This window comes from Channa argus, chromosome 12 (genome assembly GCF_033026475.1).
Source record: "Channa argus isolate prfri chromosome 12, Channa argus male v1.0, whole genome shotgun sequence".
Lineage (NCBI taxonomy): Eukaryota > Metazoa > Chordata > Actinopteri > Anabantiformes > Channidae > Channa > Channa argus.
Window position 1 is genome coordinate 2,282,406 of NC_090208.1, and position 15,083 is coordinate 2,297,488.

Below are 15,083 nucleotides of genomic sequence, written 5' to 3' on the forward strand. Positions count from 1 at the left end.
CCCACATCAGTGACACTGTGATATAAACAGGCAGAGTTCAAATAATATTCATTCTAATTTATATTTCAGTGATTCATTCATATCAATCTGATGAGTTGACACCTAATAACTCTTGTTATTTCTAAGCTGCTCACAACTAAAACTACCTGATCATTTTACTGTTGTGATGACAAACTGATGAAATGAACAGTTGTTAGTGTTTGTTCCTGTTTCATTGTATCTGTCAGTTATTATACAGCAGCTTTCAATCTTTGACATTAAACTCGTTTGATTCCAACTTTAAAAACCATCACTAAGTTGGACCTGAACATTTTCTGTTGACTGTCTTTACTTTCTCCATGTTTCTGTAGCATCCTGACTTTGTCTTTTCTTTCTCTGAAAGATGAAACTAGTAACAAAAGTCAAAGGTGCACAGTGTTAGTTACTGTAGCTCTAGTTTAACTAGTTGATATGGTGACGATAACTAGCTGTGAAGTTACTAACAAGAAGATGAGCTGAACTGTTCAAATCACATCATGTTAGCTCACTTTAGACTCACTTAAAGACTCACAACAAACTATTTGGTCTCAGTTTTGGATCTTTCCAGTTCACTCTGATTGGCTCTGTGCTCCATGACACCAGACCCTGCAGTGTTTCCAGCCTGTTAGTTTGACCATGAAGTCTACGTTTGTTTTAAAGTCCTCGTAGCACAAGTGGGCAGTGAATTAGTAGCTCGTGTTAACAGAAAACGTGGTTCTGAGGCAGGATGAACTGGTACAAAAACGAGTGCTCCTACAATCTGCTGGAGGTCTCAGGTCTCATGGTTTGTGCTTCCTGTTCTACATGTGTGAACTGGATTTCTTGAGGTGATGTGACTAAAATAACCAGTCCAACCAGAATTTAAGAAATTTTAACAGTTTTTAAGGACCTGCAGACACAGTGCAAGACTGAAAACAGCTTATCGTAAACATTTAAACTGACCTTTGACCTGGAGCATCACTACTTTCTTCATCAGGATGTTTCCCTCCCTGCTGTAGACGGTGCAGCTACAGGCTCCTCTTTCTTCATCTGTGGGGTATTTCAGGGTCAGACTGAGGTCTCCAGTTTTCAGCAGGTTTCTCTTCATCTCTGTTCGTCCTTTGTATTCCTCATCCTGTTCTTCAGGCTGGTCAGAGCCGTTCTGATACACATGTATCATCCAGTCTTCACTGTTCTTCCACTCCACTTTGGCGTCTACAGGCAGACGAACTGTGGTTTTACAGGGCAGCTGGACAGACTCCACCCCTGAATCCACCTCCACCTGGTAGACTGAGAGGACAACAAAGCACAGCATCATGTGGACAGACAGCAGCAGCAGCTCTGATGGTAACAGGACCTCACTGTCCCATGAAGACACTCAGGAACTACTTATTGTGACTGATTCTCAGTTTGGTTCTGATTTGTTCCTCACTCTCAGTCTGTCTCAACAGTCAAGGAGCAACAAGAGTAAAGATGTGAACCATCAGCATTATGGGTAATGTAGTAGTAGAGACATACCTGACATGAAATAGTGACGGAAATGTACTAAAAGACCCCCAGAAACAATCAGAAGAACCAGGAGAACCAGGAGAACTTTGGCCCAGGATGGAAATCGTTCTGTGGAGAACATGAACAACAACATGACCTCTGACCTCTGACCTGTATCTACAGCGCTGACCTCTGACCTGCCACTGACCTTTGACTTGCAGCTGTACGTCTGTCACTGTCTGTTGAAATCTAAAACCTCTGACGTAGCAGGTGTAGGTTCCACTGTCAGACAGTTGCAGTTCTGTCAGATTCAGACTGAGGTCTCCAGTTTCCAGAGCATCAGGCATCATCGATGTTCGGCCGCTGTAAAGCTGGTTCTGGTTTTTAAGTTCATCACCTTCCTGCTGACGCTGGTGGACGGTTGAAGGACTGAGATCAGAGCGGCTCCACACCACTGTGGGGTCGTCCATGTCAAAAGTGGGAAACTGACAGTGCATCAGGACAAACTTGTCCCCCTCATACATGTCCAAAGCTGAGACATGCTGGGAAACTGTGAGGACACACAGACAGAGAGGGTCCATCTCAGCACTTTATTTCATGTCTCATTACTCGTCCGTCCTCAGGTGAGTCAGAAACCAACCTGGTCCTGTTTGTGATTGGACGCTGCAGCTGATCAGGCTGCTTTGAAACCACATCACCACAGCTTAACACCAACAACACTGACAAACACCAGAACCAACTCAGGATCCTGGTTCTCACTGGTTAGAGGTTTTCAGTGGGATTTTTAAATAACATACTTAATAATAATGTAATGTGTGAAATAATACTTATTTCACACATGAAGATCAGAGCTCTACATTGGAGAAAGCAAACAGTCTCTACACAAGAGGATGGTCCAACACTGGAGAAGCAACATCTCAGGAACAGAATCAGCAGTGTGCCTACACCTGAAGGACAAAGGACATTAGTTTGAGAATGACAATGTCCATATTGTGGACAGAGAACACAGATAGTGTGAGAGAGGAGTACGTGAATGCATTTATGTTCACATGGAGAATTCTTCTCTCAACAGAGCAGGAGGCCTCAGGCTCAAACTGTCTCCCATTTTTCATGCTGCCTTTTCATCCATCTCCAGGAAGATTAAGACCACTTTACACATCCAATAGGAGTCACAACTAACGACCCCCATCTTAGGGGTTTAGGGATTTAGGGTCGTAATAGTTACATCTTGATGACTCCACCCTGTTCCCACCTCCCACGTTAATGAGCCTTTAGAAACCAGGGTAGAACAAAGGCCTAATCTGGAGGATATCACTGGGTTCCCCAGCTACTTTATCCAGACTGAAGAAGCTGCTTGGATAAGTACCGAAACGTTTCTTACCAAAAAGTAAAAAGTCCAGTTGACATGATTCAATCTTGAGATTTTGGTACTGGGGGGAAGTGAACAAGTAATTAAACCAGGGAGGTGAAAACAAGGTAACTGGGTTTGAGCCGACTGGACTCCTGACTCAAAAAACACATTTCCTGAACAAGAAAACACATTTAGGGTGAACTGGGACTAATGATTCTAGATCAACTGAAGAACGATCTTCACACAGGGAAAAAAGCACAAGAACCAAGAGTGGAGAAAACTAAATCTGAGGGTATCAGAGGAAAATCCAAAACAGAGTTTATACAAACCAACAGGAATAAACAATGAATCAAACTGTGAACACATAGAGCAACATAGGAAACCAAGCCTCAGACCAAAGAAATCAGGTAACAGAGTCCTTGAAACAGAATCAGGCAGAATCAGGGACTGAGCATATAGCAGGGAGGAACAACGAGAATCTGTGGGGAGAGCTGGCTACAAGATTTCTTTAAGAAACACTACTTTTGTTTCTTTATTTTCCCAATTTAATCATTATATTTTGGGACATAGTTGTATGTTTGTGTTTAATATTGGTGAACCAGTAATAACTCACAACAAGCTGAATGAGGTGAAATAAAACCTTTAACTGCAACATTAAAACTGACATTTAAAAGAGGAGGTTTCATAAATCAACCAGAGGACAATAAGTCTCTGAACTCAGGGCTCTGTCCTGTGTTTAAAGGACAAAAACTGCCCTACAGTAGTTTTTCTTATGTTTATTATTTTGATAAATTAATTAGGATGATGTGATTTTTGTCTTGTGTAATTATTTGTAACTAAGAATATTTGTAATCTCATTTTGGATGATACACATGTTTTGGTTTGACACCAAAAAAATCTATTTATAACTTTTTAACATTAAGTCAATATATTTAATTTCTGTGTAATAACTTCATATCATGTTTCACTGCTGCTGTGTCTTGGAGTTTGTTCTGTGGATCTTTAAGAATTTTTTTTATTCTTGCTCATCTTCACCTGAGATTTAATCTCCTAAAGTCCAGACCAGGAAAATCACAAACTCAAACCATTTCTGCTTCAACATCCACTTCAAATGACTGCTGACTGTCTGAACTCCTCTTTCCTCACATCTTTTCCTTCCATCTGTCCATCACGTCTTCAGCAGGAGGACTAATACTCAGAGAAAAGACAGGACTGATGGAGACGTGGAGACACTTCATGTGTTTCTCTCAGTGAGGAGAAGAAATCAAAGCTTTGACTTGGTTTGTTTCAATCTTGTAAGAAGTGATGTGAAGGTGTTGTGGTTGGACAGGTGGACTGGGACAAAGTGAATGTGTCCTCTGCAGTGTGAGCAGCCTGGAAACTCAACATTTGTCTGAATGAAGCCCAACATTTCCATCCACATCTGATGCTGCTGTCAGCAAAAAGACCACAGCAAAGGATCATTGTTACTGCTGGGAACACAAGCTGTGAGAAGATGAAGAAGCTACAGGGACATAATCATGAAGAAGACAACTGAGGACAGTCTGACACATCCGGGAGGATCCAAGTCTCATGTAGTGTTGTAAAACACTAACAGCTGAATAACATCTGTTGCTTTTTCTCACTTTATTTTAACATCCTGGACACAGTCATTGCTGAAACTGAAAATCTGATTTCAAAGTAAAGTCTGGACCTGATGATGCTGTAAACTGTATTTTCTCTCACGTTTCAAACATCAGCTTCTGCTTCCAGACAATCTGCAAAAATACATGTTTGTTCATCACAGTGTCTTTACTGAAGAAGTTTGAATAAATTAGTGGTTTAATCTACATTTCTGCACTAAAATGTCCAGAAACCCCACATCTTTGGACGACTTGAGGCTGCATGTGTTTATTTCTACTTTGGTGTGTTTGTGTAATTCAGCTGTGACATTAACAGTCATTAACCCACAAAGCAACAAGCTTTAATCCTTAGTATTTAATTAGTGCAGCACTTGCTCTTTAATTCTGCCCCATGAGAAGAAGTTCAGAGAATCTGCTGGAAGATGAACTTGTGCAAAAAAAGTTTCTCATTCACTTCAGTACAGTCAGTTTGATCAGAGCAGCATCTGGTGGAGATCAGAGGAACTGCAGATCCATGTGCTTTAACCCTTGTGGCCTCCTCACATTTACTACCCTCTGGACACCTCAGTGGCAACAATGTACACGTACAAACAACTATTACATCATCCTACAACAACATTTTGCTTCTGTTTTTTAAATAAATCACCTAAAGAAATTCACAGTTGTTCCAAACTAGCAAAAATTTAAATCATTTTGAGGGATGTGTGTCATGTGCCTCCTGCCCAACAACTGTTAGTGTTTCACAGCCAAAGATAAACCTGCAGCTTGGCTGAGGGGTCATTTCATCAGTGAGCAGAGAAGGAGAAAAGCAGCAAAAATGAAGAGGCATTTTAGAAATGCTCATGCAGCCTTTATCTAGCAACAAGCAGCAGGACTCATCTGAATAAGACACAAGCTTCCAGTGGGAGTCTGGCATAGAATGCTCACTGGAGTCCTCCACTTGGCTCTGACCCTTCCTCTGAAAGTGGAGAGGACACTGAGCTTCCTGAAAATACAGTGAGTGGACAGCAAAGACCTAAAAAAAGACGTCTTCTACCATCTGCACCAAGTGTAACAGGTGCATTTGTAGAGAGCAGCAATTTCCAAGCTGCAGGACAAGAACTTAACTAAACACACACACACACACACACACACACACACACACACACACACACACACACACACACACACACACCTAGGGTTTTTGTTGGCATGTAACTTTTACCTGATAAGTGAACCATCACAACATCCACCACGTGGAGGGAGGAGCAGGGGGTTTGGGGTCTAACGTCACATACACACTCAATACCACCAGTGTTATACTACTGCTGAATGAATCTAAAGATCTAGTTACTAACAGTCTTACTCATGTTTCTCAAGAAGAAAACCTTTAATATTTGCGACTGACATCTGTAACAACAAGGGTTTTATAACTAGAACGTTACATGAAGTTCACCATGTTTTTCAAAGTTCTTTTACCTTCATATTCCTGTTTAGACTCTACAGTCCATGTTGTCCACACTTTTCCACCAGGATCTCACATTAAATCTGTGCTTTGTTTCTCTTTTTACCTTTGCTTTTTGTTATTTTCAGCAAAAGTTGCTCCATTTATTAAACACCTGTCACCGCCATCTTTGATTTGTCAGAGGAATCCATGACAATTTCTGTTGTTGTGGGATTTGTTTAGTTGATGGACGAGCATTTACTGTGCAGCAACTCATACTGGAAGGAAATCAGTTGTAACAGTACTCAGTATTGGCAATGACTAAAATGTAAGTATCTGTTCCTGGTACTTGAAATCTCCACCCCTGATATCCTAAAAACCTCAAGCTGGTGGTTCCCAGAATTTCCAAAGGTAGAATGGGAGGTAGAGCCTTCAGCTATCAAGCTCCTCTCCTGTGGAACCAGCTCCCAGTTCAGATTCAGGAAGCAGACACCCTCTCTACTTTTAAGTCTCGGCTTAAAACCTTCCTCTTTGATAAAGCTTATTGTTAAAACTGCCCATTCACTCTGAACCAGCTCCTAGTTCTGCTGCTGTACACTAAGACTCCTTGGGGAAAATTTAAATATAAATTTTAGATGATTTATGAAGTGAAAAGACTCAAGGATTTTACTGGTCTGTTTAGTGTTTTACTTAATGCTCTGTTCACTCTACTGCGAACAAATGATTGGATCCTGGTGAAGCTGTAGTTCTGTGGTGGTGTTGTGTTGAGCATGTTTCTTTACGTATCCACCACCTTCACTCACCAACCAGGTCAGTGGTTTTTTTCATGTCTCTGCTTCAGTTTCTCCTGAACCAACACACTGGTGATTGGCTCTCAATCGCTCCATCACAGCACTGAAGTTGAGCTTTTCTAAACTTTTCCTTCACCTCATTAGAGTCTGTTGGTCTCTGTCTCACACAGCAGGGGACACTGGCAGCTGACCAACACATATATCTGCATTAGTATGAATGCAGAGTTAGAGAATCTACAAAATCTCCATGTTTAGAGCTTGGTCACCATCATTTATGGCTATGAGCACATTAACGTTAGTTTGCTGCCACGACACAGTGAAAATACACAAACTATAGCACAATTGGTACAAGTTGTACCTCAGTAAGTGGCTGTTTAACTGGCTCTATCCAACACCAGATCCATGTCCATCATTCAAAGTCCAGATCTAACTCCCTTCAGCTACTGACCTGTTAGTGGGCTCCTGTCTCTGGAGGTTGTTTCAGTCATGACTCATAATAATTTAACCTCATAGTTGCCTTTAAATATTCCTTCTTTTATTATCCAGTGCAAACTAACATGTCAAGGTTTCAGGAAATGTACAAAATACTTTTTCAAAAAGTGTACGTGAAGAATAAGAGGTTTTTCATAACCACATAGTTTGTGTAATAGCAAGTTGACATGATGTTTAGATGTTTGAACAAAAAAGAAGCTGTGAAACTTCTTCTATGTTCATCCACCACTATTCACTGAAAGAATTAGAGATCAGAGATTTTTTTCCTGCCACATATCCTGTAGTGGTCTTTCTGTGTGCAGTGGTGGCCAAAGTACACACATTCTTTACTCAAGTAGAAGTAAAAATACCTTTAAATTAAAGTACTGATTAAACTTCTGTACTCAGGTGAAAGTGATAAATGAAATGTAACAAAATGATTAAAGTAAAAAGTACATTTCTATCAGCTAATTCTGTGTAACTGGACCTGATGTCATATAAATAATTTCATTTTAATATTGTTAGACCAACTCACTTGTAATGATATTAAATATGTATATTCTGAAAATACTGAGCATTAACTCAGCTCCAATGTGCCAATCAGTTTTTAGTGTCAGTAACTTTGTGACCAACACATGTCAGAGACCACAGAGACCACAACCACAACCAACAGGTGAAAACAATGACTTTGTCTTTATGCAGTGAATTTCTAAGAGCATTTATTTGATAAAGCAAAATATTCTGCTGTGTTTTGGACAAGACCCCCTGGCTGTATGCACACACACACACACACACACACACACACACACACTGGAACAAAGTCACTATAGGAAACAAACTAACCAGTGTTACAGTTTCTCTTCTACCAACACTACTGACAACAGTCAGACACTTTTATCCAAAGTGACTTACAACTAAGCAGCAGACACTAGGGACAACTGTGATGTTCAGTGTCTTACCCAGGGACACTTGGACTGGGAGTCGAGCCACTGACCCTGTGGTTTGAACTACATGTGGAGAGTAAACTCATTCTATGTTCATACAAACATGTAGGGAGGGTCCTGTAGTTACTGAGCTAACGTTAGGACACAGCTGGACTGTTGAGATAACACACTGCATGAAGCTGCTGGTGTGATGAACTGTTCCTGAGAAACAGCCGAGCAGAGCTGAAGAACAACACTCCATGTTTCCCCTCAAACACAATAGAACAAGTAAGCAGCCTGTTTTGAAGAGGTAACGAGTAGAAAGTTATTTGTGTTCAAATGTAGGAAAAGTACGAAATACTCAAGTACAGAGGTCTGAAAAATCTACTTAACTACAGTGAATGGTGGTCTGTCTGTGTGTGTCTGTCTGTGTGGACACGGAGACAGACTGGAGACCTGTCCAGGGTGGACCCCATTTTCTGGATGTTTCCAGCAGCTTGTCCCATTTCTGCTTCAAAAGCAGTTGTTGCTTCCCACAGATCAGATATATGTATGTTTCTTTTGTGAAGCTTCATCAGCAGCCACAGAGCTGCAGTTACTTCAGATGACAAAGGCTGTGCTTCCATTCCAGATGACTGCAGACAGTCCACTAAAGTCAGTTGTGTGGGACAAAGGAAGTTTCTCTTACCGTGTATGAAGATCACAAACTCCACAAACATCTTCATCTTCCTGCTAAAACGGCAACAAATCCTCCTTAAATCAGCTTCTTCCTGCAGGTTCTAACTGCAGGTTCAGAATGGTTCTAATCTACTGACACTTTAGTTTCACTTTTAGCTGAAGGAGGTGGTTTATTTGAAGCCTTTTGACCTGCTTCAGGTCAAACAGCTTTATACAAACACACAGTAATGTAGAGGTGACACCGATTAAATAGACACACACACAGTTTGCATTTTAGATTTTTCTTGTGTGCGTCACTAAACTATGATTTAGTTGTGTATTAATTGTGCCATTTTTAAATTATTGATTTATCTCTACATTTTACCAAGTATTTGTTTTTACTTGAATGTGTCAGTTCAATCCAGCACATTTATAAAAACAAATTCATCTCAAGGCACTTTACATTGTAAGTTCAAGACCCTAAAGAATTATAGAGACCCCCCCAGTGGAGTGGAAAAAGTTGCTTTAACAGAAGAAACCTCCAACAGAACCAGGATCAGGGTCCAAAGTAAATGTGGGTAAAGAAAGGCTGTCGCTTATTTCTACAGGGAACAAGTGAAGACTGTGAGAAGAAAACTGATAGGTCCGCGCTGTATTGGCAGAGTGAATTAAAGGTGGTTTAAACTGTAGTGTTTGACATGTTTCTTGCTAAGATGAGTTCAATGTGTGATGGCTCCAGCAGCAGACTGGCTACTATGCTGTTACTGCCCTAGTTGCCTGGTTTCTGGCTAACTTGAACTAACAGAAGCAGTTTGGCTGGTTTCTTTAAAGGTTTGTGGGCTCAGGCAGCTGTTTGGGTGACTGCTTGTTAGCAGGCAGGAAAACAACTTGGCCAAGATGGAAGAGGCACTAATGAAACATCAATACTTCCATAGGAAATGTCCTCAGAATTTTCACATGATTGATCAAGTGTCTTTGTGCCTTTGTTTCTCAGTAACATCAGGTTTCCAGCCACACGTGATGATCATCAATCAATCAAAGATCTCACACAATCTTTTTATTGGAGGAAATTCTAAGATGAATATAAGTGAAGAAAAGTCAAAGAGCAGTTACTATAATACAACTGTGGTAAACCACAAACAAAAATTGCCCGCCACTTGTTGACACACACTGAAATTGAACATATTTTATACCTTCCTAAAAAGTCAAAAGAAGGCAGAAGGCTACTGGAAAAACTGCGAAATCAGGGAAACTTCAAACACAACAATGCAGTTTTACGGAGTGGAACAGGATCCCTCAAGGTCAAAAGAAAAACAAAGACCAGCAGTCCAGCTGGAAGACTTATTCACTGCCATGAAAAGCCAGATGATGATGAAGGAAATGAACCTGGTTAAAAAAAAAAGTATTGGGTTTGGGTGCCGCTGTGGAGACCTCGGTTTTTCATGTATCATTTCTGTCTCCTCTGCAGAGAGAACTCAGTACAAAGATGAGACAGTGGACATCAGGAACAGAAGCAGCTCCACTGATCCAACTCCTCTGATGGCTGATCAATCAGTTTGATCAGTCTGTTGATTAATCTTTGATTATTGATCTGATCTGACTTTGGATCAGAGATAAAATGGACAAGAGGAACAAGCTCAGCAACAAAGACTAAAGCAGGATGTTTCTGTGAGGTCAACACTGTCTCCAGAACAGCTGATTTTGTCCTACAACACTGAATCAAACGTCCTGATTCTGTTTCCCTTTGTTAACTGCTGCTGTTCTGGTTCTTTCTGTTCTTCTGGTTCCTTTTAGCAAACACTTGTTTTTCTCCCTTTTCTCTTGAATCTGTTAAATCCAGTTTCCTTCTGTAGTAAAGAGTTGGTTGGTTGGATTGGGACTTTTAGAAGAGGGACATTGTCTCCTGGTGATGTCAATAATCCAGGACTGTGTGTGTCTGGGTCCAGTTCATAGATGAAATCTCTGTCAGGCTTTAGATTTCAGTCCACGACTTACGGGTTGTCTTTTCACCTCTATGCAGGACTTTTCCCATGAAATCAAAAGAGAATCTAACCTGATCAACCAACACTTGGATCTGTGTTTATTGTATCGATAAGTTGTTTAGAAAACTAAAGTTCAACTGATTTAAATTGTTATTTTTATGCTTTGAGGTAATAAAAATAAAAGCATGATTGTTAAAAAGTTCTATATCTAAACCCCTTTGTTACCTGTAGTTACACAGTCAGTACAACAAATGACGGCTTCTAATAAATGTGGTAATAAAAAAAAAAAGCACAAACCACAAAGAACATTCTTTTAAAATATAAGTATTTACTGATTACAAAATAAAAAACTAATTATATGTATTTATTAACTATTATACAATTATAAAGTAACTCAAACTCAAACCAACTTAACGATTTTAAAACTATAAAACAGGAAACATTAACATCATAAAACAATATACAGAAAATCTAAGAACAAGACAGAATTTTTAAAACCATGAAAAATAAATTAGACATTAAAATAAATCAGTGTCTGAATGAGTTTTGTTCTTTTTCATTTCCATGATGTTTTTCTGTAGTAGAGGACGTCCTTCAAGAAATACTTTAAGGGTCTTAACATACTGCTGAAGGTCATGTCTGCAGTGTATGTGGACACTTGAAGACACAGGTGGACATGGATCAGAGGGTCTGATCCATGTCCACCTCTGTCCACAAAGAGGACAAAGTCATTAGTTTGTTGAATCTTAAAAAAAGTTAGAGTTGCTCAAATAGGTCTTTAACAAATTAGCTGCAGTTTTTTTACGTCTTTCATTTTTGTTTCAGTTTCATCAAACACTACAAGTCCTGTTTAACAACAGTTAACAGTGTCAGCAGATTCTTATTAAAGATCCTCAGTCTTCAGAACTTTGATCTGTGTGTGCTTCTATCTGACAGACACATTTCAAGTGATATGCAGGTCATCTTTGTATATGCTTTAACCTCCATATGACTCATATATTAACATCAGTGCAGTCATCATATCAGTTTGCTGCTCTGTGTAAATGATCTGACTGATGGGAAATGAAACCACATACATGCTGAACAACACACAGGGAGAAAAAAAGACATTTTCATTATTGATCTGTCAGATATTTAGACTGTCAGGGCTTCACATCTGTGCAGATGTTACTTTAAGAGTCTTCACCTTCCACTTATCAACACAGTCTGTGTCATTTAATACTTAAAGACTTGGTCAGTGAGCGGAGAAAAAGAAAGTTACAGGAAAATAATGAACATCAGTGCAAAGGTTTGTGTCCCTTCATGAAATGTTCTATAATACTCCTCCAACCTCTGAGCAGTGTTTGTGTTCTGTCACGTGATCTTTTAGCCTTAATGGCAGAATTGTTCCAAGTCCACCAGTTGCTTGGTTTTCTGTAACATACAGTCCATAGGTTTTTAATGATATTTAAGTGTGGACACTGGAAAGATCGTGATCACACATTCACCTTATATTTTAGCTTTTTGACTGACGGTAGAAGGTGAATCATTAATGTTTCTATTCTCTACAAATAGACAAATATGAGTAGAACACAGTATGTAAACTATCTGTAATATAAACTCATGTATTCAGGCTCTGATGTCACATTTTTCATTCTGTTCTCTGAATAGATCTTTAAAACACGGGGAGCCCAATACTATATCGCCATCTACCGGTCAATCGCAAAGGTAGTGTGGGTAGATCGCATGGAATTAACAAATTAGACGTCAACCCATCATCTGTCCTCACTATGACATTTGTCACTTGATTGATTTACAGAGCATCCAGTCTGACATCTGACCTTTTCTGACACATGGTTCACTGCACATGTATACAACGGCTCCAAGTGCTGCCAAACTCTAGCAAGCTAGCGACATAGCCTCCAATTAATTTCTTTTAAACTTAACAAAGGGTATGAAAATGAGTGGGGGAGCTGGACAAAGTAAGAAGTCAAAAACTTACCACTTCCATACGAAGTGGGAGGTGGACTTTTGTTTCACTCGGTCATTTTTGAAGTGTGTTTGCCTCATCTGCCATTCAGCTGAAGTCCAGAGCTCATGGACATTTCTGGAACTTACTCACGTGCTACATCCTTGACTGCATTATTCGGCTCCATATATTTATGTGACTCACCATTAAGTCCAACTACCGTTGGTGGACGGTGACGTCCACCATGACTGATGATCATTGGAAGTGTGATTGAGGCTGCTATCAGCAGCTACCGTCCAGATTATGCAGCCCTGGCTGATTCTATACTGTGCAAGTCCTCAGAGTAAAGTAATGAAAACAATGTAGAATTGTATTGTGTAATATGGATTCATGTAGCTACATATGAAGAATTCTCAATATATTCATTAATAAATATGTTTTGTATTTTTACAGTAGGTAGATTATTTTGATTTGTTCATTTTATAAGTAGCTCACAAGCCAAAAAAGTGTGGGCACCTCTGGTTTAAACTGTAAATTAAATAGACGTTTCCCATCATGTCCTGAGGTTTTGTAGTTGGTGTAGAGCAACTGTGGCGCCTGGATCCAAAAACTTGATGTCACGAGTTTACTGTTGTTTATGTTTGTGTGACATCAGAGAAAGTCGAACAAAAATCTAATCAGCATGTAAAAGTCTGTGTTTACATGTGGAACCACTGTGATTGTGTATTGGACTTAGATCACTTCCAGAACATGGTTCCCTCTGTGTTCTACTGGATTGGAACATCTCCTTTGAGACACATATGCAAACCTGAAGCTGCAGCTGTTGCTGTGTTCACATGCTGCTCACGCTACATAGCTGACTAGTCTCTGTCTTTTGTGGCTCCATCATTACTGGACTTTGGCCTTTTGTTCATTACTTCAATTATTCCAAATATATCAGCATCTATCAGTGCATTAGATTTTGGTTTAATAATCTGCCATCTGCAAAGTAACTAACCCCACAATTCCAGTGGGACTGGCTGTGTCACATTCTGGTTTCTGTGTTTCTTTGTGGAAAAGCAGAGATGTTAGTCAGGGATGATCAGGTCAGAGTTTGCCCTCTAGTGCATCACACTACACCAGACTCTAGGTGACAGAAAGTACAAGGAAGGATGTGAATTATGGTCAAAAGCAAATCTAGCTCAGCTGGTCAGCTGCTCATGTGACAGTGGACTGTTGCTACTTTTGTGAAATAAATGTAAACATTTATAAATTTACTTCCTACGTGCATCATGGAACAGAAAACCGAACCAGCAGAGTTGAGCTCCTGCATCAAACAAGCTCCTCATCATTTGATCTTCTTACAAACTCATTAACATTGTCAGATGTTCATACTCTAAACCATCCTACATTCACTGATATGCACTATTGATCATGTGTCCCACAAACCTTTCAGATCTAAAAATTCAACCAACTGAACCAGTCTCTAATTCAGTCATGTCCTCAGAATAAATGTACCATCACCTTTTTTCTTAACCACTGTGACACTGAAAGGCAACTTGAATTTGAATTTAAGGCCTAATCCAAACTATGACCTCATTAAAATGTAACTAACTCTGACCTGCATCTCTTCTATTTGAATTTAGTGTCTAACTCTAACTGAGATCTGGTTAGAACACAACTAGCTTCAACCAACACTGTTTCCTAAAAGTAACCATTCCAGGTTCATGGCTAACGCTGACCCTACTCTCTGAGTAACTGAACCCAGATGAGCACCTTCCCTCATCTTAACCACTCATTCTGTTCTAATTCTTCACATTTCATCTGGCATCAGATACATTGTCACATTGTGCTGTACATCACTGAAATCTTAGAAATGCTCTGCTTATATAGCTCTTCTATCCAAAACACTTCTAATTTTCCCAGTCACACACTCACACACCGATGTCAGCAGCTGCCATACAAGGTGCTCAACATCACTTCAAGTTATGGAGGAACCAGGATTGTTTTTCTCCAAATGAGATGTACAGTTTGTAATAGTTCAGTCTCAGCTCTACTCAGCAGACTTTTACAATGATGTGTGTTTAGTTTCTTTAGATCCTCTTGTTCACCATCATCTATGTGCACTCGCTTTATCTTAGACGTCGCTCGGACTGATGCATTTGTGCAACATGGATCATGTTTGTTTGCAAAAGCAGACACATGTAGGAACAATGGAACCAGAGCACAGACCCTGCAGATGTCGTCATGGTTACAGCAAAGTGAAACTGCAGTATTTCAATAGATGCCTTTATTTGAATTTGTTATGAGATAAAACTTTATTTATAATATAACCTCAATTAGAGAAGGAGAACTTTAATACATAAAGCTTTTCTCTGTGTGAAGCTGACAGACAGTAGATATTTCATATTTTACAGGACATGTCTTGTGCTTTAGAGGATACAGCTCTGA

The 15,083-nt window shown here is 39.7% G+C and overlaps 2 protein-coding genes across 3 annotated transcripts in view; both read right to left on the reverse strand.

Annotated features, from left to right (window-relative positions):
• The window catches only part of LOC137136989 (muscle M-line assembly protein unc-89-like), a 296,309-nt gene that overhangs the window by 45,571 nt on the left and 235,655 nt on the right, over positions 1-15,083 (reverse strand). The gene's annotated exons all lie outside the window — the stretch shown is intronic.
• On the reverse strand, positions 1,314-8,897 carry LOC137137061 (V-set domain containing T-cell activation inhibitor 1-like). The gene is made up of 3 exons (XM_067522946.1): positions 8,755-8,897; positions 1,694-2,035; positions 1,314-1,614 (listed from the first exon to the last, which is right to left on the reverse strand). Exons 1-3 carry the CDS (start codon positions 8,789-8,791, stop codon positions 1,487-1,489), a joined length of 507 nt encoding a protein of 168 aa, XP_067379047.1. The 5' UTR covers positions 8,792-8,897; the 3' UTR covers positions 1,314-1,486.